This window comes from Salmo salar, chromosome ssa07 (genome assembly GCF_905237065.1).
Source record: "Salmo salar chromosome ssa07, Ssal_v3.1, whole genome shotgun sequence".
Classification (NCBI taxonomy): Eukaryota; Metazoa; Chordata; class Actinopteri; order Salmoniformes; family Salmonidae; genus Salmo; species Salmo salar.
In genome coordinates this window covers 20,583,991-20,606,687 of record NC_059448.1, presented here as the reverse complement: position 1 = coordinate 20,606,687, position 22,697 = coordinate 20,583,991, and the positions used below count along the sequence as shown (strand labels likewise).

Genomic DNA, 22,697 nt, shown 5'->3' with positions numbered 1-22,697 from the left:
GGGTGTGAATACTATCTGAATGCACTGTATGTTTAGAAGATATTGGTTGTCTTCCAAGTTGGGAAGGTAGGTCGAAAATTCTCTGTGCTACGCCAAATGTACAGGGATTTTTTTCTGGATTGGAAAGGGGCTTAGGTGGTGAGAGTGGCAGGGGGGCGTGGCAATGAGCACAGTCAGCCATCATGAGGCTACATTGAGGTCCCCATCCTGGCACTACAGAGACAATTGTGCATTTTTTAAAACAAATTTCTCCATGGAGCTGAGATACAAATGTTGCAGTTTTAAAACTACATTTCTGCAATTCTAAACATTTTGCCATGCAGCCAGAGAAATTGTTGTAGTTTTAAAGCTAATTTCCTGTGATTCTACAATGGAGTGGAGAGAAAATGTTGCTGTTTTAAAGCTAGTTTCCTGCAATTATATGCATTTTGCCATGGAAAAATGCTGTGCTCTTTTGCTCAAACATAATAACAAAATGAATACTGCTAAATCAATTGTTTTGTGAATTTTCAAATCTCCCAACTGTCTAGCTTTTATTTTGGTGATTGTTAGTTCTCAAAAAGATAAAGATATATATACATACACACACACACACACACACATTATTTTCTTTGCATACTTTATATCTGGATACACTTATAGCGTTTTTCCATCCCATTCATACAAAGTAAAAAAATAATTAATTCAATGTTTGGATTTTAGCGACCTGAAAAAACGCTTATGCCAACCCAAGGCTTACAATGGCTGAAAAATCGCTGCAGTACCGAACCTGTAAAGGCTAATTGAGCATCACATTAGACGTTACAATCTGCTAGCTAAGACTACTCTTGATACTGGCAACATTTTAATGAAACGACTTGTTTTTCCCCCCCTTCTCAAAACGCTGTACAAACCACCAGCTCTTTGTCCACATCTGAACTTTTGAAGCAAGTAGACCATCTGGTAGTAAGGAAAGTATGATAACGTAGATATGTTCTCAGGGTGGTGTCAATGATAAGCACACATGGCAACTTGGAATATGAGATTTGTAGTTTTTGGTGTACCTTGGTAAATAATTATTAATTATTAAGAAGTATGCACTGCAATTTTGCATAATATTTAAGTGATGGTCCATAGGCAGCATTTCATATTAAGTACAGTAACCACACATTGTAATTTGGACATATTTTGACACCACAGTTTGTTTCAGAGCATGCCTCAAAATATTATGATAAAATCGGGACCGACATTTGCAAAACAGCGCTGGTAGTAAATAGTGGGAAACCCCTCGCTGCTGACATGCAATGTGAAATTACTCCCATTGAGAACCATATACATAATCCTGGATGTCATTAAAAAAGAAGAACTTATAAGTTGTATTTCAGCAATTGCTGCAGTGGGCTACACTGCCACGTTCAGATAATACTGTGGCCACTTCGCTAACGCTTGGCAGCCATATAGAGCTCGGGTTGCAGTCAGAGCTCGTTGTAGTTTGGTAGCTATATATATATGTTTACTTACTTTTGCATTGCAGTTCCACCATGGCCTGATACCATTCGTCCTGATCCGCCTCGTTTTCTGCCGCGATGGCAAAGCTCTCCGCTCGGGTGTACAGCACTATCATGTGCTTGTTCTTCGCATCAGCCCGCTTATTGATGTTGAAACACGTCTCCAGCACCAGGGCTTTCTTTGGGACGGGTGTTTTTCCGCGGAATTTCTTCTCGCTCTCGTAGTATTCGAGCCGGGCGGGACCCCTCTCCGAGGCCGTCCGGAGGACGAAGTATCGCCGGTGCATGGATTTCTGCTTGCGGAGGTAGCCGTTCTTTCGAACGTCCTCGTAGCTTTGCGGGTCGGGTGGTTGGCACTCCATCGCGCTCGAGTTCTTGTTTTTCTCAACTACAACCTAAACTTCTATTCAATGACAGCAAAAATATTTTCGCTAGCTAGATAATTCAAACATCCTTGAGTCTCGTCCCCCTCCCTCCCTTTAACACATGTATGCAAGGGAGAGAGGTCCTCTAGTCCACTCCAGTATTTTAAAATCTATACTAAATATTACCTTCCCTTTCTCTGTGCAGTAGTGTGTCTGCTACTACTATTTAGCTAGCTGAGTGCTTTAATCCATGTATTGTATAGCTTGGCAGCAGTGTACTGAATACTTCGCGGCAACTGCTGCCCTCTCCCCTCCTGTCCCCTCTATGGCGTGGAGCTACTGTGAAAAGCTGTCAGTCAACGCTTGTCCGTAGTGACAGAAGAGGGCGAGAGACAGTATGCAGAGAAGGAAAGAGAGAGAGTATTGAGTTCATGTGCGAACTTGAATCGAATTTCATATGACGTTTCGTTCTTATAAGAATGCCTATGCGCTTCAGCCAATATTGTGAAACTAGCAACGTTATTTTGAAGATCATTTGATGTGCTGCACGATTGAGACTTTTTATAACCAGAAATGCAACCCTCATCAAATTTCACCCCGATGATGGAACGAACCTCTTGTGTACCATTGGCTTGTTTGTGCTTTTTAGTTTAACCCAGTTACAGCTGTTAGTGCGATCGATTTAATTGTAGTAGGAAAAATTGACATTGTGTAGGCATAATTACATGATTCAATCAATGTTGACTCCAATGCTTCCCACAGTTGTGTCAAGTTGTCCTTTGGGTGGTGGACCAAAACCCTGTAGCGATGCAGTTCTTGACACACTCAAACCGGTGCGACTGGCACCTTTACTAGAAAAGGCACTTAAGTCTTTTGAATGGCACATACACAATCCATGTCTCAAGGCTTACAAATCCTTCTTTACCCTGTCTCCTCCCCTTCGTCTACACTGATTGAAGTGTATTTACCAAGTGACATCAATAAGGGATCAAAGCTTTCACCTGGATTCACCTGGTCAGTCCATATCATGGAATGAACAGGTGTTCTTAATCTTTTGTATACTTAGCGTATATGCCACCTCATGGACAAGGCTAGAAAACTGTGCAACATACGCCACCTGGTGGTTGAATTGACCTATTTCAAGTTGTCAATAGGGAAGTTTTTAAATAGGCTATCCATAATTGGCTGAAAGCCAACGGAAGCAATTACTTGGGTAAATATTTGATTATCCAAATAGTTTGTTACAAGTTATATATCATGAAATATTTTCTCTCACACACCGAATAAAGAACTAGACACTGTTTAAAGACGCGACAAATATTTGAATTTATGAACATGGACACATCATTACAAACACTTTCTCAATAGAACTCTTTCTTTTGTTTGCACGAGATCAATTTAATCTCTTATTTTCACCCAAAATAACAAACATTTGGTCCATTACAGGGAGAAATAAAACAGTTTTGTTTTGAAAATAGCTTTTACATTCAATAGTATCTCCTCTTGAAGCCCTCCAAGCGCATGCAGTCTGAGACTGAAACACAAATGATTTACTCAAGACAAAAACGGACATAAAACAATACAAACGTGTTTTCCACATACATACACACAGCACATGGGGGGAAAGACAGGCTTGTCTGTAATGTCCTCCTATCTACATGCATTAGGAGGATGTTGTGTTAAGGCTGCCATAACCATCACTATGGGAAAAAAATGCTTGCTTGTCATAATTTTTTGCTCTTGTCATCTTGTTCAGCTCTCATAGCCTTGAAGTGGGATATCTCTCCCTTCTGTAACTTGATACACGCTGACTGACTAACTGGACTGGCTAGTTTTGGGGAGTTTTTGAAGGCCGTTTTCAGAGGTGGCTCCAAAAAGCAAGCCGAATGTGATGATTTGGCGTACTGTTTTACAAATGGGACTGTTGTTGCACAAAAGCGGGACATGGGAGAAACAGCGAAGCGTGTGTGTGTGTGTGTGTGTGTGTGTGTGTGTGTGTATGTGTCTTGTTGATGGCACCCACTGAGCCCTGAGGTGGATTCTATTGTCATACAAACACCTTTAATATATGGTCACTCACAGACACACACACACACACACACACACACAGGCACGCATTTGTACACGTTATTTCAACAGATCAACATTACTGTACAGAGACTCCACACACACATGTACGTAGAGGGGAGAGGAGCCTGCATGAAGGTTTCCCCTCTCTCTGAAGGCGAAAATACTCTAGAGGCATTGAAATGGCAGAAGCTCCTAAAGTTCACTGGTCTTCATGTGCCCAGGGGTGGTTGGGGGGTAGCCGGGGGCGCCGGTATCAGATGAAAGGGTTTCGCGATGTTCCTCTACTCGAGTAAACATTCCCCTGAGAGATGGAGAGAGAGAGAGAGGGAGGGAGAGATGGAAAGACAGGGAAAGGATAAGGGAGATATGGAAGGAGGGAAAGGGTGAGGGAGATATGGAAAGAGTGAGGGTGGGAGAGATGGGGAGGGAGAGATGGAAAGAGGGTAAGGGAAAGATAGAAAGAGAGAGGGTGAGGAGAGTTGGAGAGGGTGAGGAGAGATGGAGAGAGAGAGAAGGTGAGGAGAGAGAGAGGGAGAGGGTGAGGAGAGATGGAGGGAGAGAGAGGGTGAGGAGAGATGAGAGAGAAGGTGAGGAGAGAGAGAGGGAGAGGGTGAGGAGAGATGGAGAGAGAGGGAGAGGGTGAGGAGCGATGGAGAGAGAGGGAGGGAGAGGGTGAGGAGAGATGAGAGAGAGAGAGAGGGGAGGGTGAGGAGAGAGAGGGGAGGGAGGGAGAGAGAGAGTGGGAGAGGAGAGATGGAGAGAGAGAGAGAAGGTGAGGAGAGGGAGAGGGTGAGGAGAGATGGAGGGAGAGAGAGTGGGAGAGGAGGAGAGATGGAGGGAGAGAGAGAGAGAGGGTGAGGAGAGGGAGAGAGAGAGAAGGTGAGGAGAGGGAGAGGGTGAGGAGAGAGAGTGGGAGAGGGTGAGGAGAGATGGAGGGAGAGAGAGAGGGAGAGGGTGAGGAGAGATGGAGGGAGAGAGAGAGGGAGAGGGTGAGGAGAGATGGAGGGAGAGAGAGAGGGAGAGGGTGAGGAGAGATGAGAGAGAGAGAAGGTGAGGAGAGAGAGAGGGAGAGGGTGAGGAGAGATGGAGGGAGAGAGAGAGTGGGAGAGGGTGAGGAGAGATGGAGGGAGAGAGAGGGAGGGAGAGGGTGAGTTCCTGCTGTACATCTACATCACCAGAAAAGCCCTCTAAAACCTTTTGAATGAAGCATTAGCATGAGAATTAAGCAGGTAGCGGTCCAAATCCCCAACAAACTGTGCAAATCTATTGAAGTACACTCAATGCTTATTGTAGTGTTGCTGTGGTGTGGTGTGATACTCACAGTGAATGGGTTCACTGACATTGGACGAGGAACTTTGGGTTGAGAGTCCGATGCAGGGAAAGAGGCAAAACCTACAAACCCAACAACACCCCAAAATCAGAGATACATTAGGACCAAAGACTAATACATCCAATACTAGTCTGACAAACATAGAACCCTATTCAAACACATTGAAATCATCCAGCATCCAACATGAAAGTGGGTGCTAACCTAGAATTATAATTACTAGAATAGACAACACACCCTCAGACCATGGAAGTTTCACTAATTCTAAATCCATGGGTTCTAACTCTATATTTGGGGACTGAGTTGGTATTATGTAAGCATGGGAGAAGACGCTGTGATCATCATTAGCTGTGATGTTGGCGCCTCTTAGGGTTTGAGGAGGCAGAGTTGTTTTTGATCACAGGCCAACCCCCATATATAACAGATGACAGGGTATGCTGTTGCAGGCCAGCCAGAGAACACATCCATGCAGCACTGCAGTGATGAACTGTTTTGTTTCTTGGCAAAGCATGTACTGTAATTTGTATATATATAGAACACCAAATGGTAAACACTTTTTGTGTGCTCTTGTCCTATACGGTTGGAGAAAATTTTCAAAATTATTTTGGCGAGAATCGAAAACAATAGCACGAGAATTAGAATAGACTTATACTTGCCGTTGGCTTCCTGGTTGTTGGCATGCTTGTGTGGAAATGCATTCTGGGTAGCGGGAGTTGGGAAGGTGGCGGACGGAGGGAACACTGAGGTTGGAGAGCTGACGAACCCACTGGAGTCACCTGCATAGGGAAACACAACATAAGGGTGTTAAGTCACACACAGTACATTGAAATATTACAATAAACCAAGAATCCAGGGGTCCCAAATCTCCATTATAACTGTATGTTAATGATTCCTAAACTACATGAACTATTAACTAATGAAGACTGTCTATAAATTACTTATATACAGTTACCCCTGTTACTGTACATTGTTGACCTTTGCCCCCAGGCTGAATAAGAAGTGCTCTGCTGGCAGCTTACCTCCTGAGGTGGACCTGTTGAAGGGGTTACTGGGGGACAGGGCAGGCTGCTGCTGCTGAGAGCTGGAACTGGAGCTGAACGGGTTGGGGAAGTCTGAGACATGGAGGTAGGAGACAGAGAGAAAGAGAGAGAGAGAGACAAGGATAGCGAGAGCGAGAGAGAGACAGAGACAATAGTTCATGGATATGTTCAAGCCTTTCAAAGTTTTTCATGAAAAATATACACCTGCATGCAGGGGCGCAACTTTCACTGGGGACGGGGGGAGGGACATTCTGAAATTGCATTTTTGTCCCCTCCAGTTTTATCATTGGAGCGTGATACAAAACGAGGCAAAGGTGTGCTTTAGGACCGGTAGGCTGTCGGGTAGGGTGTCTGGAGTGTTTAACCGACAGGTTAAAAAAATTAAATTAAAAAAGATGTCCCCCCCCAACTTCTAAAACAAAGGTTGCGCCTCTGCCTCCATGATTGATTCATATTTTTGTAACACTGCCTACTTGCAAATGTTTGGGATCCCGACACAGCATCCACGCCTGGAGAGCTGAAGAAAGTTGGAAAAGAAGAGGAAAGAGTTAAGACCAACTATATATTATTACATGCATGAACATTAAAAACAAGTCAATTTAATATTGCAGTTGCCTCCCGCTATGATGTGGGTCTGTCATGAATTACTAAACCAAGGGCATGCAGATATCCTGAGCAAATAAAACAATGTATTTGTACCGGGACTGGTGCACTTTAACAGAGTCTACACTTCTTCAATGCATTAAATAGGAATGTTAAGTGTATTTGCTTGACATTGCATTCATTACCTGGCAGGAGTGGAACTGGAGGACAGGCGGTTTCCAAATAGGGTGCTATACTGGGGTAGTCCGCCGGGGGGCGCTGAAAACACACATTCAAATAAATAGACAAACCATAGACGGGTTGGTTGTCTAGGGTTAACAACAAAACCGACGCGTGCGCAACTATGGGGCAAAACAGACAGGGTGGGCTTAGATTGTTGACAACATGTAAACTATATTTTGACTCCAAATGTTTATTGAAAACATAAATACATTTGCACAATGAGCACTTGTCCCTCAAATTCATCATTACAGTTGTTGGTGAGCTAGCTAGCGAATTTTAGCCAATATTAGCATAGACAAGACATGAGTCAAAACACCTCAAAACAAGACATGGTATCAATAAAAAGCTACAACGAGCTGAGACGAGCCACATACGATTCCCCACATGGCAGCTTCTTGTCATTGTTGCTAGCTATCAGACCTCTCTGAATCATAACACCATACGGCCTTCTGCCTTGTAACGTTGTCAGCCACCCAGTCTATAAGCACAGGGCTCAGCTGGGGGCTAATTTCAGAGATCACATGTAATTGATTTGATTTGACATAGGGTGCAAAGTTTCCACGCTCAGTGTGTGATTGGTCAAGGTGTAACTATTGACTGTGCAGTGTAAAAAAAAAACAGCTTATAGTTCAATGCTATATTAATCAAAAGAAAATACACATAAATCTACCTACAGTATATTATTGCCCAGGGGAGAGATACTATGTATTGAATCATGGGAATAAAACAATAATATATGCCTAAGGCATTGTTCCTGCACATTTATGTTATTATTAGTTAGCAGTTAGTAGTATTGCTAAATCTAAACTGGAACATATTTCCAAGGTTGTTCTGTAACAACCCAACGGTTTAGTATTGAGTGCAGAAAACACAATGGGATCATTCACTTAGTAAAACCTTGGCATTTAGAGTAAGGCATTATGCAATGTAACTGATAATAATCTCACTCTCTCACTCACTTAGTTAACACACACACACACACACACACACACACACACACACACACACACACACACACACACACTATGTCTTACTATACTTGTGAGGTCTTTTTGGGATTCAAAATCCTATTTTACCTAACCCCTAAACTTTACCATAATCCTAAACCTAACCCCTAAGCCTAAAATAGTATTTTTACGAGTGAGGACCGGCAAAATGTCCTCACTTCTCTGAATTGTTGTTGGTGTACTATTCTTGTGAGGACTAAAATGTGTACACACACATACACACACACACACCCACCCTCTCCCACCCCCCACACACACTCCTTCTACCCTTACCTGTAGGTCCAGGTCCAGGCGACGTGTCAGAGAAGACACTGTTTAGTTGGGACAGGGCAGCATAGCGGTCCTGGTGGTTTGTGTGTGTGTTTGGGCTGGGGGCTGGGGGGTTGATGCTGAGGGCACTGTGACTCTGCTGCTGGCTGAGCCCCCCAAAATCCACGCTCAGAGACTTAGGGAAGGCCCTGAAGGGGGCTAAGCCCCCCGAGGAGGACACTGTACGACCTGAGAGGACCAAACAAAGATGGCCGAGATAAGGAAGGCTGGGGGTGAGTCCGAGATGGCACCCAATTCCCTATATAGTGCACTGCATTTGACCAGGGCCTACAAAGTAGTGCACTATATAGGCAATAGGGTGCCATTTCAGACGCAACCCATGCATGTTTTTCCATGTGACTTGACCATCCAATAGCCTCACCAAAACAAGATAGCAAATAGAACCTCAATGGATTATTGGGGAAATCCTAGCTTTGCACAAACGTATAGCATGCTACATGTATTAGCAGCCAGCAGGAGTTGAATATGTTCCTAGATAGGGTCTGTCCTGGACAGAATCATAGCATAATTCTGAGCTGTGAAATACCATTGGGCCCCTGTTGAATGGGGCATTGTCCACTCTCTAAAAATAGTTTTATTCGTGTTATTTCTCTCTCTCCATCTATCTATCTCAGGGTACAGTGCGTCTCTACTTGACCTGGCCAGTTCTCCGATCAGGGACTTTGAAGCGAGAAACGGACTAATCAGAATTAATAGCAGAAGAGTACAGGACTACTGGCCAGTATGCACTCCCACCAAGGCTATATTATATTCTATTGTATTCTGTTTTGTTCTATACCTCTGAATAAAAATTCAGGACACAATCAATTACAGTACGGGTTCGTGCCTTACCTGCGTAGTTAAAGAAAGGTAAAAAAACAACTAAAGTGAAGTTGTTTTTGAAAGTGCTACTGGCTAAGGAGGTAAAAGTTGAGAGAGAGAAATGGAGAGATATGTAAGTAGGGAAGGGTGTGGTCTTTACCTGAGGGTCGAGGGAGGGCTGGAAAGGAGGGGGCGTGGCTCTGGGGTCCCATTGTTGAAGACAGAGAGCCTGGACGTTGTCTCTCTATACCTCTCAGTAGAGACTCTGAGAGAGAGAGCGAGAGAGAGGGCGAGAGAGAGTGAGTGAGCGACAGACAGAGAGAGAGAGAGAGAGAGAGCGGTAGAGAGGACAGAGAGATTGGCAAGGAGAGAAACAGAAAGAGTGAGAAAGGGAAAGAAACATTCATAACGATAGAGAGAGGTGGAAAGAGAAAGAAGAAACAGGCGTCAAACAATGTTGCCTCAGGCTCCATTATTCATTGTACCAAAAAAGAATGTGAACGGTTCTACCTTTCATTGGGGGGTCTCTAAAGCTCTGGGAGCGTGAGGGAGCACGGGCGGTAAACACATCAGCCCTCATGTCCGCAGGGGAGATGGCAGGGACTCTGTCCCCCCAGGACGAGAGCTGGGACTGGGACTGGAGGAGAGGGGAGATGTGAGGGGGGGGGGGGACCACATAGTGGGTTGGTGTATTTCTCCTCTGTGTTACATTATCCTCATTTAACATTTCATCTGTTATTCACCCCTTTATCTTTGCTGTGAAGATGACCTGGAGTGGGTTCTCTTTGGTCATCCGTCTCTGTCTCTCTGTGTCATTGGATCTCTATCGGTACAGTATTCAGGTACAGTATTCACCTCTCTCTAACTCTATTAGTCTTCTCCACAGTAAAACCTCTAACTCTATTAGTCTTCTCCACAGTAAAACCTCTAACTCTATTAGTCTTCTCCACAGTAACACTTCTATCTCTATTAGTCTTCTCCACAGTAACACTTCTAACTCTATTAGTCTTCTCCACAGTAACACCTCTAACTCTATTAGTCTTCTCCACAGTAACACTTCTATCTCTATTAGTCTTCTCCACAGTAACACTTCCTAACTCTATTAGTCTTCTCCACAGTAACACTTCTAACTCTATTAGTCTTCTCCACAGTAACACTTCTAACTCTATTAGTCTTCTCCACAGTAACACTTCTAACTCTATTAGTCTGCTCCACAGTAACACTTCTAACTCTATTAGTCTAACTATATTAGTCTGCTCCACAGTAACACCTCTAACTCTATTAGTCTTCTCCACAGTAACACTTCTATCTCTATTAGTCTTCTCCACAGTAACACTTCCTATCTCTATTAGTCTTCTCCACAGTAACACTTCTAACTCTATTAGTCTTCTCCACAGTAACACTTCTAACTCTATTAGTCTTCTCCACAGTAACACTTCTAACTCTATTAGTCTTCTCCACAGTAACACTTCTATCTCTATTAGTCTTCTCCACAGTAACACTTCCTAACTCTATTAGTCTTCTCCACAGTAACACTTCCTAACTCTATTAGTCTTCTCCACAGTAACACTTCTAACTCTATTAGTCTTCTCCACAGTAACACTTCTAACTCTATTAGTCTTCTCCACAGTAACACTTCTAACTCTATTAGTCTTCTCCACAGTAACACTTCTAACTCTATTAGTCTTCTCCACAGTAACACTTCTAACTCCATTATTCTTCTCCACAGTAACAACTCTCACTAACTCTTACTCTTCTCCACAGTAGCACCTCTCTCTCTCTTTTTCTCTTACTTTCTATCTCTCTCTCTCCACTTCTTTTTCCCTCTCTCCCTCCTTTCTCTCTCCCTCTCTCTTCACTCTCTCTCTCCCCCCTTTCCTCTTCACTTTCTCCTTCAATTTAATTTAATAAAGCTTTATATACATGAAATATCCCTCTATCCATCGGAGGAGATAGGTATCTCACCAGTGTGCGTATGGGTCTGGCGGAGGGGGGCATGGCGTGGGATGGGGCCTGGGTGGGTGGGGGGCCGTGAGAGGAGGGTAAGGCCTGCACCCCCGGCGGGCTCCAGGGTCCCTCCACCTCCCTCCGGCTCTTGTTCTTCGAAAAATGCCTGAAAAATAGTTCCATGTTGCTGTGACTACATTTGAAGAAGAGATTTTAGTTCAATGAGACTAAACTAATAAAAAAATCATTTTTTCCAATGTAAGTAAATGCATTGTGCTAAAAATAATTTGAATGGACATTTAACACATTCAACTCAGTGTACAACTTTGAGTTGGGATGAGTTCGAAATAGGTGGTACGTCTGACATATACTGTTGACGTCGGAAGTTTACATACACTTAGGTTGGGGTCATTAAAACTCGTTTTTCAACCACGCTACAAATTTCTTGTTAACAAACTGTAGTTTTGGCAAGTCGGTTCAGACATCTACTTTGTCCATGAAACAAGTAATTTTTCAAACAATTGTTTACAGACAGATTATTTCACTTATAATTCACTGTATCACAATTCCATGGAGTTAGAAGTTTACATATACTAAGTTGGCTGTGCCTTTAAACAGCTTGGAAAATTCCAGAAAATTATGTCATGGCTTTAAAAGCTTCTGATAGGCTAATTGGCATCATTTGAGTCAATTGGAGGTGTACCCGTGGATGTATTTCAAGGCCTACCTTAAAACTCAGTGCCTCTTTGCTTGACATCATGGGAAAATCTAAAATAATCAGCCAAGACCTCAGAAAGAAAAATGTAGACCTCCACAAGTCTGGTTCATCCTTGGGAGCAATTTCCAAACGCCTGAAGGTACCACGTTCATCTGTGCAAACAATAGTACGCAAGTATAAACACCATGGGACCACGCCGCCGTCATACCGCTCAGGAAGGAGACGCGTTCTGTCTCCTAGAGATGAACGTACTTTGGTTCGAAAAGTGCAAATCCATCCCAGAACAACAGCAAAGGACCTTGTGAAGATGCTGGAGGAAACAGGTACAAAAGTATCTATATCCACAGTAAAACGAGTCCTATATCGACATAAACTGAATGGCTGCTCAGCAAGGAAGAAGCCACTGCTCCAAAACCGCCATAAAAAAGCCAGACTACGCTTTGCAACTGCACATGGAGAAATGTCCTCTGGTCTGATGAAACAAAAAAAGAACTGTTTGTCCATAATGACCATCGTTATGTTTGGAGGAAAAAGGGGGAGGCTTGCAAGCTGAAGATCACCATCCCAACCGTGAAGCATGGGGTTGGCAGCATCATGTTGTGGGGGTGCTTTTCTGCAGGAGGGACTGGTGCACTTCACAAAATAGATGGCTTCATGAAGAAGGAAAATGATGTGGATATATTGAAGCAATATCTCAAGACAACAGTCATGAAGTTAAGCTTGGTTACAAATGGGTCTTCCAAATGGACAATGACCCCAAGCATACTTCCAAAGTTGTGTCAAAATGGCTTGAGGACAACAAAGTCAAGGTATTGGAGTGGCCATCACAAAGCCCTGACCTCAATCCTATAGAACATTTGTGGACAGAACTGAAAAAGCCTGTGCAAGCAAGGAGGCCTTGAAACCTGACTCAGTTACACCAGCTCTGTCAGGAGGAATGGGCCAAAATTCACCCAACTTATTGTGGGAAGCTTGTAGAAGGCTACCCGAAACATTTGACCCAAGTTAAACAATTTAAAGGCAATGCTACCAAATACTAATTGAGTGCATGTAAACTTCTAACCCACTGGGAATGTGATAAAATAAATAAAAGCTATTATTCTGACATTTCACATTCTTAAAATAAAGTGGTGATCCTAACTGACCTAAGACAGGGAATTTTTACTAGGATTAAATGTCAGGAATTGTGAAAAACTGAGTTTAAATGTATTTGGTTAAGGTGTATGTAAACTTCCGACTTCAACTGTAGATATCTTTATGGAGATATGATATCTTTATTGATTTTTTTCACCATTTCTTCTTCTCGTATTTGTCCTGGAGGAACTCCTTGAGCTTCTGTGAGTCCCTTGTGTTGAAGCATCCATCTGTCTTTGGCTCAAAGACACACAGCCAGGTCCTCCTCCCCACCTACACACGTGCAGAGCCGCAGACACACGTACGTGCGCACACACAATCACGAACACACAAATAATGATGTAGAACATCAACAATAGGCACCACACATACACACACAGTCTTGTACAACTAACCTTGTGGGGACACACAATTCAGTCCCATTCAAAATCCTATTTTCCCTAAAATCCTAAACCTAATCCTGAATCTCACCCTAATCAGTACCCTTACCCTAACCTTAAACCGAAAACCTAACCTTAACCCTAAACCTAACCCTAGCTCCTAACCCTAAAACTAACCCTAGCTCCTAACTCTAACCTGAAACCTAATTCTAACCCTACCACTAATTCTATCCTTAACCCTAAACGCCCTAGAAATAGCATTTGACCTTGTGGGGACCAACAAAATGTCCCCAGTTGGTCCAATATTTGTTAGTTTACTATTCTTGTGGGGACTGCTGAACCCCACAAGTGTAGTTAAACATTTCTACACACACACACACACACACACACACACACACACACACACACACACACACACACACACACACACATAATGTAGAAAATGAGCAATAGACACATCTGCCTACCAACACATTAGTTAACATGCTAGAGTCACATCCTCTGATCGACACTACTGTAGCTCACTGATTAATTATGAATCATCAACATCAACACATTGATCTAACCAAATCTGACTATCCAGACTTTTCTACCCGATATCGGTGCAATGAATCAGACACTCATGTACGCACGCACTCATGAACTCATTTCTAACTAAATTGTATTATTGTGTGCAACTGTAAAGTTTGATCCCTTTCACTGCAGACACGCTCTCTCACCACACACACACACACACACACACACACACACACACACACACACACACACACACACACACACACACACACACACATTCTCTCTTTCTCCCACACACACACACACACAGTGATGAGGTGGTTTGGGTGTACAGTAACTGCGATGTTCGATCCGATTCACTGCACAAATTGGGCAGAGCACCTACATTCCTCCAGAAACAGCCTGTAACCACCAAACAGTGCTACACTCTATTGGTCTGACTGGTACAAGAGAGGGAAGCATCAAGCATCCTCTTCTATCTCATAAAGATGGATGAGATTTTAGCTGGACCTTATTTAGTCTAGTTCACATTAAAAAACTATTCCTTAGAGAGATAGATTCATCCATCTCATGTGGCCTCAATCCCTCTCCTGGTGGCCTCAGCCCAAGGATGTACATTTATCATTTATGATATCTATTTATAATATCTATATAATCTATTCTTGCTCTATTCATCATGGGACATGTATATATTTAATAATGAATGTTAGGAGTCCAAGTATGCGTCATGGTTGCGTTTTGTTCACCTTTTCCTGCTGTTGAAATCTTGAAGTATCCAGCTGAGATTTGAGCATTATGCCCAGAATTGAAATGAGGTGGGTGAAATACAGGTGTAATACTGTTAAGTCCCGCCTACAAGCCCACCTGACTGTCACTCACCTCATTGCCATGGTTTTGCAGAAACTCCACTTCCTGTTGGGAGAAGGTTGTCATGGAGATAGACTTGACTCTGTGGGGAGGGTTGAGTCCTCTCCTGAGAGAAGAGAGAGATTGGAAAAAGAGAAACCGATAAAAGAGATATGTAAGATATGTGAATGGGGGCACTCCACATTTATAACAACATAAATCGCTAAAGACGAACACTTGTGATACAGCATTTAAAAGAGGAAAGGGCTGCAGAGGGTATTTAAATTTTTCAAAAAAATGGATGCAATGACAGGTGACTGTGAGAAAAAGTGAAAATGAATTGTTACAGTGAAAATGGCCATAGTGAAAATGTATACAGTGTAGAGAAGGCTTACCCAACAGTACATAATATTGTGCTCATGCACTGTTCTTTGGAGTGAGACAGCATGTCCAAGACTCTAAACCTGTGCTGAAATCTCACCGCTGCGAATTAGTGAAACCTTGCGAAATGTCCCTCAGCCACAGCCTATAATCTGTTGGGGATCTGAGCTATGGTCTGCATGCAGAATACAATACATGAGCCTGAAGAGAACGCCAAACCTGGAGCCATGCCGAAATGAAACGTAACACGAGCGCGACTACGGACACGCCTGAAAATGATAAAGTAGTCTGATTAACTGTAGCATAGGACACCAAGGGGAGGAAGAGACACATGTTACAGTTTCTTGTCAATACTCAAATGTAACAGCAGCATCCTAAAATTGAATCTGCAGATGCAACATACTGGTTAATCATTATCGGCATGCACAGCCTGGTCTCATAGACCTGACGTAACATAGTAATCAAATCAGATTACATTTTATTGGTCGCATACACATATTTAACAGATCGCAGGTGTAGCACGGATGTAGCAGGTGTAGCAAAGTGTTTATGTTGCTAGCTCCAACAGTGCAGTAATACCTGACAATACAAAACAATACACCCAAATCCCCAAAATCTAAAGGAACTAAGAGATATATAAATATTAGAACGAGCAATGTCAGAGTCCGGATAAAACAGTATGTAAACATTATTAAAGTGACCTGTGGTCAATGCCTATGTACATAGGGCAACTGTCACACCGGCTCCCGCTCTTCCCCCCAGAGGCTCGAGGGCGTCAGGCTCCCCAGCATTGCGCACTCCTGCCACCATCATTACGCACACCTGCCTTCCACCATCAGTGTATTATTGGACTCACCTGGACTCAATCACCTGTTTATTACCTCCCCTATATGTCAGTTCCCCATCTGTTCCCCGCTGCTGCACTGATTGTCGTTTGTCATTGTGTATCCGTGTGCTGACGCTGTTTCTGTCTTGGTCTTTGTCTGATCCTAATTAAATGTCAACTCCCCGTACCTGCTTCTCGTCTCCGGCGTCGGTCCTTACAGAATGCAGCAGCTATCATACGAAGCATCAGGGAGTACTGACGTTCCGGTTGGTGGTGACGTCGGGTCCAGGGCCCGACACCAATGGAACCGGGGGTGCCTAAGCCAGCTCATCGGGCTGTCACGCCCTAGCTGGCTCGAGAGGTTTCTTGCCCCGGTTGGCACAGAAGGTGCCCATCCCACGTCAGGTCTCACGTGGATCGTCATGTTTTTATGCCCAGCCAGCTAGTCAGGCTGCTACGCCTCCGCCGGATCATCGGGCTCCCACGCCTCAGCGGGAACGACAGGCCTTCATGCCTCAGCCGGATCGTCAGGCTCCTATGCCTCAGCCGGCTCGCCAGGCTCTCACGCCTCTGCCGGTTCGTCTGGGTTTCACGCCCAGCCGGCTTGTCCAGCACCCGTGCCCTCGGCCGGCCCGTCAGGCTCGCCCGGATGGGATGCCGGGTGGTGCGGGATGGTGCGGGGTACTGTCACGCCTGCTCCCGCTCTTCCTCCTTGGCGCTCGAGGGCGCTAGGCTCCCCAGCATTGCGCACTCCTGCCACCATCATTACGCACACCTGCCTTCCCCCCGTCACGCGCATCAGCGTATTATTGGACTCAACTGGACTCAATCACCTGTCTATTACCTCCCCTATATTTGTCAGTTCCCCATCTCTGTTCCCCGCTGCTGCATTGATTGTCGTTTGTCATTGTGAATCCATGTGCTGATGCTGTTTATGTCTTGCTCTTTGTCTGTTCCTAATTAAATGTCAACTCCCTGTACCTGCTTCTTGTCTCCGGCGTCGGTCCTTACAGCAACAGTCTCTAAGGTGCAGGATTGAGCCGGCCTAGTAACAGTGACTAAAGTTCAGGGCAGTGTTCTGGGCCGGGAGGTGGTGACTGTTTAACAGTCTGAAAGCCTGGAGATTAAGGATGCACCAATATGACATTTTTGTCCGATATCCAATATTTTCCTTGCCCCCCAAAAAAACGATACCGATAACCAATATTTAAAATTTGTGCAGCCTTTTAAGCATTCTAGTACAGTTAAATAGTTGCAACACACACACACACTGACCAAAAAGTAATTTTGTTGGCATTTACGTATGTCCCCATTACCAGTAAAACAAAATCAAAACCTATTTCTTTCACTTACTTGCTGTGCTGTTTCGTTGTTCATTTGTTCAGTCTCAACCAGGATTTCGTCATACATGTCAAGCAGTGAAGTTTCAGCTCTGTCTGTCCGTGGCCTCTTCCTTGGTGGGCACTGTCACTGTGTCCGTTTCCATCTTGTCCAGCTGTGTCTGTAACATTTCACGTAAACCCTGTTTTTGTCTGCATCGAAGTAGCGGTCCTTGTACCTAGCATCGAGCATGGTGGCGACAAATTAGAGGCTCAGAGAATGCCATCGAATCGCTTGTTCACAGCCTCTAGTAGAGTATTTTTCCAAGTTAACCGACGGTCTGTGTTGGCATTTTTGTTGAGCAGGCATTTCAATGCCATGACAGGGTATCACGTCACCTGCAGACGCAGTTGAGCTTATTTCTCGAGTCAGTTGTACGAATGGAGCTAGGAGTGTTCATGTTTCCAGGTTTCAAACAATCTCAAATGCCATTGAAATGGCAGCAGTGGTATGAGAACCAGGACATTCTTGAGCACTTTCCTCAGTACGAAATCCTCGTGGACCCACTGTGCTGTCAGACTCATAATGCTCATGGGGCTGACATCGCTGGTCCAAATATCAGTTGTGAAGCTAATAGCAGTGACACCCATAGCAAGTAGCTCATGGATGTGAGTTTCAACAATACTATGTAACTTCGGTAGGGCAACATCTGAAAAATAGTGCCTACTTGGTAGTGTGTACCGGTGCTCGACCAGTCTGCGAAAGCCAACATCATCCACGACAGAGAACGGTTGATTGTCAAGGGAAATTCATTCCATTATCTTGGCATTAATGGATTTCGCCTTTGAGTTGCCTCACTGAAATGTTCTTACTCTTTCAAATGACTGCTCGACTTGTTGACTGCGCGATCCACACAGCAGACATTGTGGGCTAGGTTAGGAATGCTGTGTTGCACGTGTAGTGCTATATTTTTTGTGGCGTCATTACGCCATCTACCTATGTTAGATAGGTATGCACGTCAGCTTTGACATCGATTTTGTACATCGGCGTTAAACAAGACATCCGATGTTGGCATTTTTAGCTAATATCGACCAATTCCGATATGCTTACCGATATATTGTGCATTCCTACTGGAGATAGAAGCTGTTTTTCAGTCTCGGTCCCAGATTTGATGCACCTGTACTATCTCCGCCTTCTAGATGGTAGCGTGGTGAACAGGCTGTGGCTCGGGTGGCTGAGGTCCTTGATGATCTTCTTGGCCTTCCTGTGACATCGGGTGCTGTAGATGTTCTGGAGGGCAGGCAGTGTGCACCCGGTGCAGTGTGCCCCCGGTGACACTCAAATTATGTTACGATTGGTATGGTTACATAAGACAGAAGGTTAATTAAGGAACAAAAATTAAGTTGGGTGATTGGTCAGGGTGGATGGGTGGGCGTATACTGGGAACTTCTAGCAACCCAAAGGTTGTGTGTGGAAATCTCATCACAGCCAACTTTAGCATTTTATCTAATTAGCAACTTTGCAACTACTTACTACTTTTTAGCTATTTTGTAACTACTTAGCATGTTAGCAAACACCTATCTGTACCCTTAACCCTTTAACTTAAGTCCTAACCCTAACCTTAACCTCTAACCCAGCATTTCCCGAGCTCCGTACTCAGGACCCCAAGGGGTTGATGTTTTGGTTTTTGCCCTAACACTATACAGTTTGATGATTAATTGATTATTTGAATCATCTGTGTAGTGCTAGTGCAAAAAAAATAAACGTGCACCCCTTGGGGTCCTGAGGACCGAGTTTGGGAAACCCTGCCCTAAACCCTAGCCTAACTAACATTAGCATTAGCCACAACAAATTGGAATTCGTAACATATCATTCGTTTTGCAAATTGGTAACATATTGTACAAATTGTAATTTGTAGCATATTGTACGAATTGCAATTCATAACATATCATACAAAATGGATCATGGACACCCACAAATTAATACATAACATTTTAATTGGAGAAACACAAATTTACATTTACTATGTTACGTCTACCCATGAGTCCGGGTTGGCATGCAATGGGCTTAGTTGTATAGTTTTATTATAATTGTAGGCATAAGTAGCCTAATAGCCTATGCGCAATATGCATGTTATAGAAGAAGCTTTCCATACTTACAGCATTCCAGAGCACGACGTGCAAACGAAGCAGCCCACGGTGATATCGATGTAAGTCACCCCGGGTTGACTGCACTCGAAGCAGTGTTTGTTTACTCCAGCCTGGGCCAACTCCCGGACCTTGCGGGCGCATATCTCTTGGTTGTCCCGATGTTTTCGGTTCGACATGTTGATGTCTCGGCCCGCTTTCCCCGCCTTTGGTCTGGCACAGACGACAGGCTCGTAGTGGTGAGCCGCTTACCACTGGCCCTCCGCTATCCTCCCTGATTTCTCCCTTCGTTTACAGTATATGTTACTCACGCACGCATTATTTATGCAGCTCGCTTTAACGTGATTTGAGACCCATATGACATGTTTGCGTCAGGCTAATTCGTGTCTTTAGCAGAAGAAGTCAGAGGAGATCTTGTCATACTGTCAAACAGTTTTACTACGTCGTTATTTATTTATTAATAGCTGCGGTATTCTCTTCGGCAGTGGAGAAGGAAATATGTCTCGCTCTAAATATCTCTCCCCGCTCTCTGCTCGACATACGAAGACGCATTGCTTTGGAATGGTGACAGATTTTTGGAACCCAGATTGCCAGCTAAGGAAAGGACAGAGGATCACACATAGCACAGAGCGGTAAATAAACTAACCAACAGAGAAGAGAAAAAATGAACCATTATAATTACGAAATTCTATTCTATATGACTAGATTATTTTATTTGAGTTGTCTGATGTGAGTTTAATTTCACAGTAACAGCAACACACATTAAATGCCTGTCATGGGGAGACTATATCACGCCCATTGCATTATGACGTCCGAAATGAAAAAATTGTTTTAGCTGTCTTGAATTTGTTAACTCTTCACATCGATTTCTGATAAAACCCTATCCATTTAGAACAGTAAAAAGCAATATATGATAGGTTACTATACAGGTCCCAAAGGGTTTACGCACGCGTCATTACGCACATGTAGTAATTAAACAGATTCAAGATAGATAGCCTACGCAAAGTAAATCCCTCCTTAACACTTGAGATTGTTTTCAGAGTTTACACTCAGAGCAGATCAGCCAATGCATGTAATGTAATGATGTCTTTTGGTTACAAAGGAGAGCCATGTGCAGGCAGGTCAGGTGGTGTCGGCCTGGGTGAGTCCCTGCAGCAATTGTTACACACCTGTGATTTGATCCTACAAGCTCTTCTGATGGTGGTGTAGGATGTGAACATTGTAGGCCTGCATGCATACTATGTAGCAGCTTTTCAGCAGAGTAAGGCCTTTTAACAATATACATCTCTATTCTATTAATGTGAACATTGTGCCCTAATGTGTGTGTGTGTGTGCATGCGTGTGTGTGCATGCGTGTGTGTGTGTGCATGCGTGTGTGTGTGTGCGTGTGTGTGTGTGTGCATGCGTGTATGTGTGTGTGTCTGTGCGTATGTGTGTGTGTGTGCATGCGTGTGTGTGCGTGTGCATGCGTGTGTGTGTGTGTGTGTGTGTGTCTGTGCGTATGCGTGTGTGCATACGTGTGTGTGTGCGTGTAGGCTATGTGTGTGTCTGTATTCATGTACGTGTGTTAGGCCATGCAGAGAGACATAAATGATGGGTCTAGATCATCAGCCTCTGTAATGATAGGTCTGTGTAGGCCACTCAACCACAGACTAGCTATTGTGGCGTGCAGACCTCTCTGGTTACACAGAACTGTATGTTGTGTTGAGGTAGAGCTAATGCTCAAGGATATGTGGACTTTTTAACATTCTGTTTTGAAATAGCCCTCTTGGAGATGCGATATGTGTGTGTGTGGGTGTGTGTATGCGCACACGTGTCTGTGTTTATGTTAATTGGATGGCTTCTTGCCTCAGCAAGACAAAATACAAGTATCTTCATTAATTTCAAGAGGTTGCCAAACAAGAATACACACCCTAACCACCGAAATTGTACCTCTTTCTAAACATTGGTATGGGATTAAGGGAGTATATGGCCCTTACCAAGCATAATTATCTCACATAAAAACATATTGACCAAACTACATTCACTCTCTCTATACGAATAAATCACAAATTGACTGGTTATTGGGAATACATACAAGACTGAACCATTGTGAGAGAACGTTTTTGTAACGTTACCTGTTTTTTTCGTATTATATATATATATTTTTTTTTATTCTTAAAACTGCATTGTTGGTTAAGGGCTTATATGTAAGCGTTTAACTGTAAGGTCTACACCTGTTCTATTTGGCTCATGTGACAAATAACGTTTGATTTGATTTGATTTGTAACATTCCCCTGATGATTGTTTTCAACATACAGCGTTTTCAACTAACATATTTGACATACATGACATTGTGCATGTTCATTTATACAGTAATTATTATTCAACTTGTCCTCACCTGGGATTTGAACAACCTCTTGATTAAGGAGTAACATTAAAAAATAATAATATGCCCCAACAACATGAGACAACTATGTGTTTGTAATTCTGAAATAAGTAAATCAAATCTATGATGAGCGAATAGTCAGATGAATTGATAACTGACACAGACATGGTGGTGTAGCGCAACGTGCGGAATGCTGTGAACCAAGAGGTTGTGAGTTTGAATCCCATGTGAAGACATGTTGATTCCATGTGTTATTTCATAGTTGTCATGTCTTGACTATTATTATACAATGTAGAAAATAGTACAAATTAAGAAAAACCCTTGAATGAGTAGGTGTGTCCAAACTTTTGACTGGTAATGTATGTAAATTGAAAAAGTGTGTGTTAAAAGCATTGTGTGAGTGTGTCCCTAACCAAAACCTCCAGGGGACCATGGCAGAACGTCCTATGTTTTAAACGTCATTGGACACAGGAATGTTCTTGCAATGTTTCCATGAATCGTGTCTAGAACATTCTTATCTGAGAACATGGCAACCATGTTCTGTGTATGTTTGGTGTGACGTTGATGGAATAATCTCCTAACCCCCAGAAAACTGAACACCGCATTCTTGCAACGTTATAATGTAACGTGTCTATAACATTCATATTGAATATTCTGAGAACATGGTAACCACATTCTGGGCAAGTTCTGTTTGACATTAGGGGAATGGTCTCTTGGAAACTCCTTACACATCACTGGAACATTCCTATGAAAACATTAGGTAATGACTTAATGAGACTTTTAAGGGAACGTTCTCCACAGTTGTGGAAACGTTTGTTTTTAGCTGGGTTTTGTGTAATGGAGCACTGGTGGGAGCTAAAAG

At 43.4% G+C, this 22,697-nt stretch overlaps 2 protein-coding genes across 2 annotated transcripts in view; both read right to left on the bottom strand.

Moving 5' to 3' along the window:
* Positions 1–2,338, bottom strand: part of LOC106608778 (insulin receptor substrate 1-B) — an 85,895-nt gene extending 83,557 nt beyond the window's left edge. Inside the window, 1 exon segment of the mRNA XM_014206905.2 lies at positions 1,501–2,338. Coding sequence (XP_014062380.2) covers positions 1,501–1,849 — 349 coding nt within the window. The 5' untranslated portion in view covers positions 1,850–2,338.
* Positions 2,339–3,153: 815 nt separating this feature from the next.
* On the bottom strand, positions 3,154–20,196 carry LOC106608781 (arf-GAP domain and FG repeat-containing protein 2). The gene is made up of 13 exons (XM_014206908.2): positions 19,480–20,196; positions 14,827–14,920; positions 13,209–13,324; positions 11,218–11,365; positions 9,763–9,889; positions 9,413–9,517; positions 8,395–8,619; positions 7,078–7,150; positions 6,763–6,806; positions 6,269–6,361; positions 5,906–6,025; positions 5,244–5,314; positions 3,154–4,223 (listed from the first exon to the last, which is right to left on the bottom strand). Exons 1-13 carry the CDS (start codon positions 19,644–19,646, stop codon positions 4,176–4,178), a joined length of 1,431 nt encoding a protein of 476 aa, XP_014062383.1. The 5' UTR covers positions 19,647–20,196; the 3' UTR covers positions 3,154–4,175.
* Between the last annotated feature and the right edge of the window lie 2,501 nt (positions 20,197–22,697).

Bases quoted from the DNA above. Each gene is read 5' to 3' on its own strand.
- LOC106608781 (XM_014206908.2), bottom strand. From the start codon at position 19,646: ATGTCGAACCGAAAACATCGGGACAACCAAGAGATATGCGCCCGCAAG. The intron at 8,620-9,412 runs GTAAAGACCACA...TGGTCCTCTCAG, and splicing joins AGCCCTCCCTCGACCCTCAG to GTCGTACAGTGTCCTCCTCG. The intron at 6,362-6,762 runs GTAGGCAGTGTT...TCCATGTCTCAG, and splicing joins GGGATCCCAAACATTTGCAA to ACTTCCCCAACCCGTTCAGC.